Source organism: Amphimedon queenslandica, unplaced genomic scaffold, assembly GCF_000090795.2.
Source record: "Amphimedon queenslandica unplaced genomic scaffold, v1.1 AMPQUscaffold_1964_Cont26031, whole genome shotgun sequence".
In the NCBI taxonomy this organism is placed as follows: domain Eukaryota; kingdom Metazoa; phylum Porifera; class Demospongiae; order Haplosclerida; family Niphatidae; genus Amphimedon; species Amphimedon queenslandica.
This window is the reverse complement of record NW_003557698.1, coordinates 1-1,238: the sequence shown is the minus strand read 5'-3', so window position 1 is coordinate 1,238 and position 1,238 is coordinate 1. Positions and strand designations below refer to the sequence as shown.

The 1,238-nt window shown below is 33.9% G+C and overlaps 1 protein-coding gene across 1 annotated transcript; it reads left to right on the top strand.

Moving 5' to 3' along the window:
* Positions 1 to 14: 14 nt before the first annotated feature.
* LOC109593336 (hemicentin-1-like) lies at positions 15 to 1,171 on the top strand (the record flags this gene model as incomplete). Its single annotated transcript, XM_020008458.1, has 2 exons — positions 15 to 309; positions 361 to 1,171. Coding segments are annotated over 2 exons (600 nt in total), but the record flags the coding sequence as incomplete, so codon positions are not given.
* Positions 1,172 to 1,238: the final 67 nt, after the last annotated feature.

Below are 1,238 nucleotides of genomic sequence, written 5' to 3'. Positions count from 1 at the left end.
TGTAATTTTTTCTTATAGAGCCACCATATTTCATAGCTACTCCACCACACAATGTATCAGTAAGATATGATAATGCTATTACATTAAACTGTTCATCTGGTGGAGTACCTTTACCAAATATCACTTGGTTCAAGGATGGCATAGTTATACCTACTGATCAGTATACCAGTAGTAATCAATCAGATACACTCATTACTATGCTCACTGTTGTGGGATCATTAACTTCACATGGATATTATACTTGTCAAGCAGTCAATGATCTAGTGAAGAGGAGAGTCATAAACGCTACTGCGAATGTTATTGTTAATGGTAAATAGGCTAGTTAACTTGCTATTTATTTATATGTATGTTGCATTATAGAGCCTCTTAGTTATGTTGGGATTGATCCACCTTCAACTGGTATAACTTTGAAGCAGTTAGATACCTTTAATGCCAATTGTAGCTTCTCTGGACTTCCTTTGCCTATCGTGTTTTGGTTTCATAATGGTTTTGTCAGTAGCAACAGTAGAGTCTCTATTACTACTGATATTCAAGAGATTACTGTAACTTCAACCCTGACAATAAAGAATGTCAATAAATCAACCGATGAAGGACTTTATTACTGTATTGGCTTGCGATCCTATGAGAATTTATATTATGGTTACAAATACCTAAATATTGATTAACTTTATACTTAGTTAACAGTTTAAGTTTATCTTTTAGTTTGTATAGTATATGCACTTGTTCACTATTGTCACAGTGTTATATTTCAATATTGTTCACCCATTTATTATATATGTACTATATCTAGTACTCATGTACCTAGATCTATTGTTATCAGTCGTGTTTTACTGTTTACTCATTATTCATGCATGCACAACATTTTTAGCATTACCGTATAAAAATTCTTCTTTCAGGCATTATTATACCAAGCGCTATAGCGCTTGGTATGTAGGGTTGAGTTGGACGAGCACACCCCAAAATGGCTGCCATCCCAGAAGCATTGAGCCAGTGTAAATCTTCAGGAATTCTTTATGGCTTATCTGACGGTCAGGATGTCCTATATAATTTTGTTAGAACAGGTTAACGTTATAAAAAGTAGTTATAAAAACTTCCATAAGAACTAGTCCTACAGTTTTTATCCTAAAAATATGATTTTTGCACCATTGTATTGCACTTCAGGGACGCTAGTGCAGTGTGACTTGGTATTGTAATTCTACAAAATGATTTTTGCCGTCATTTTCAAGCACATATTGACT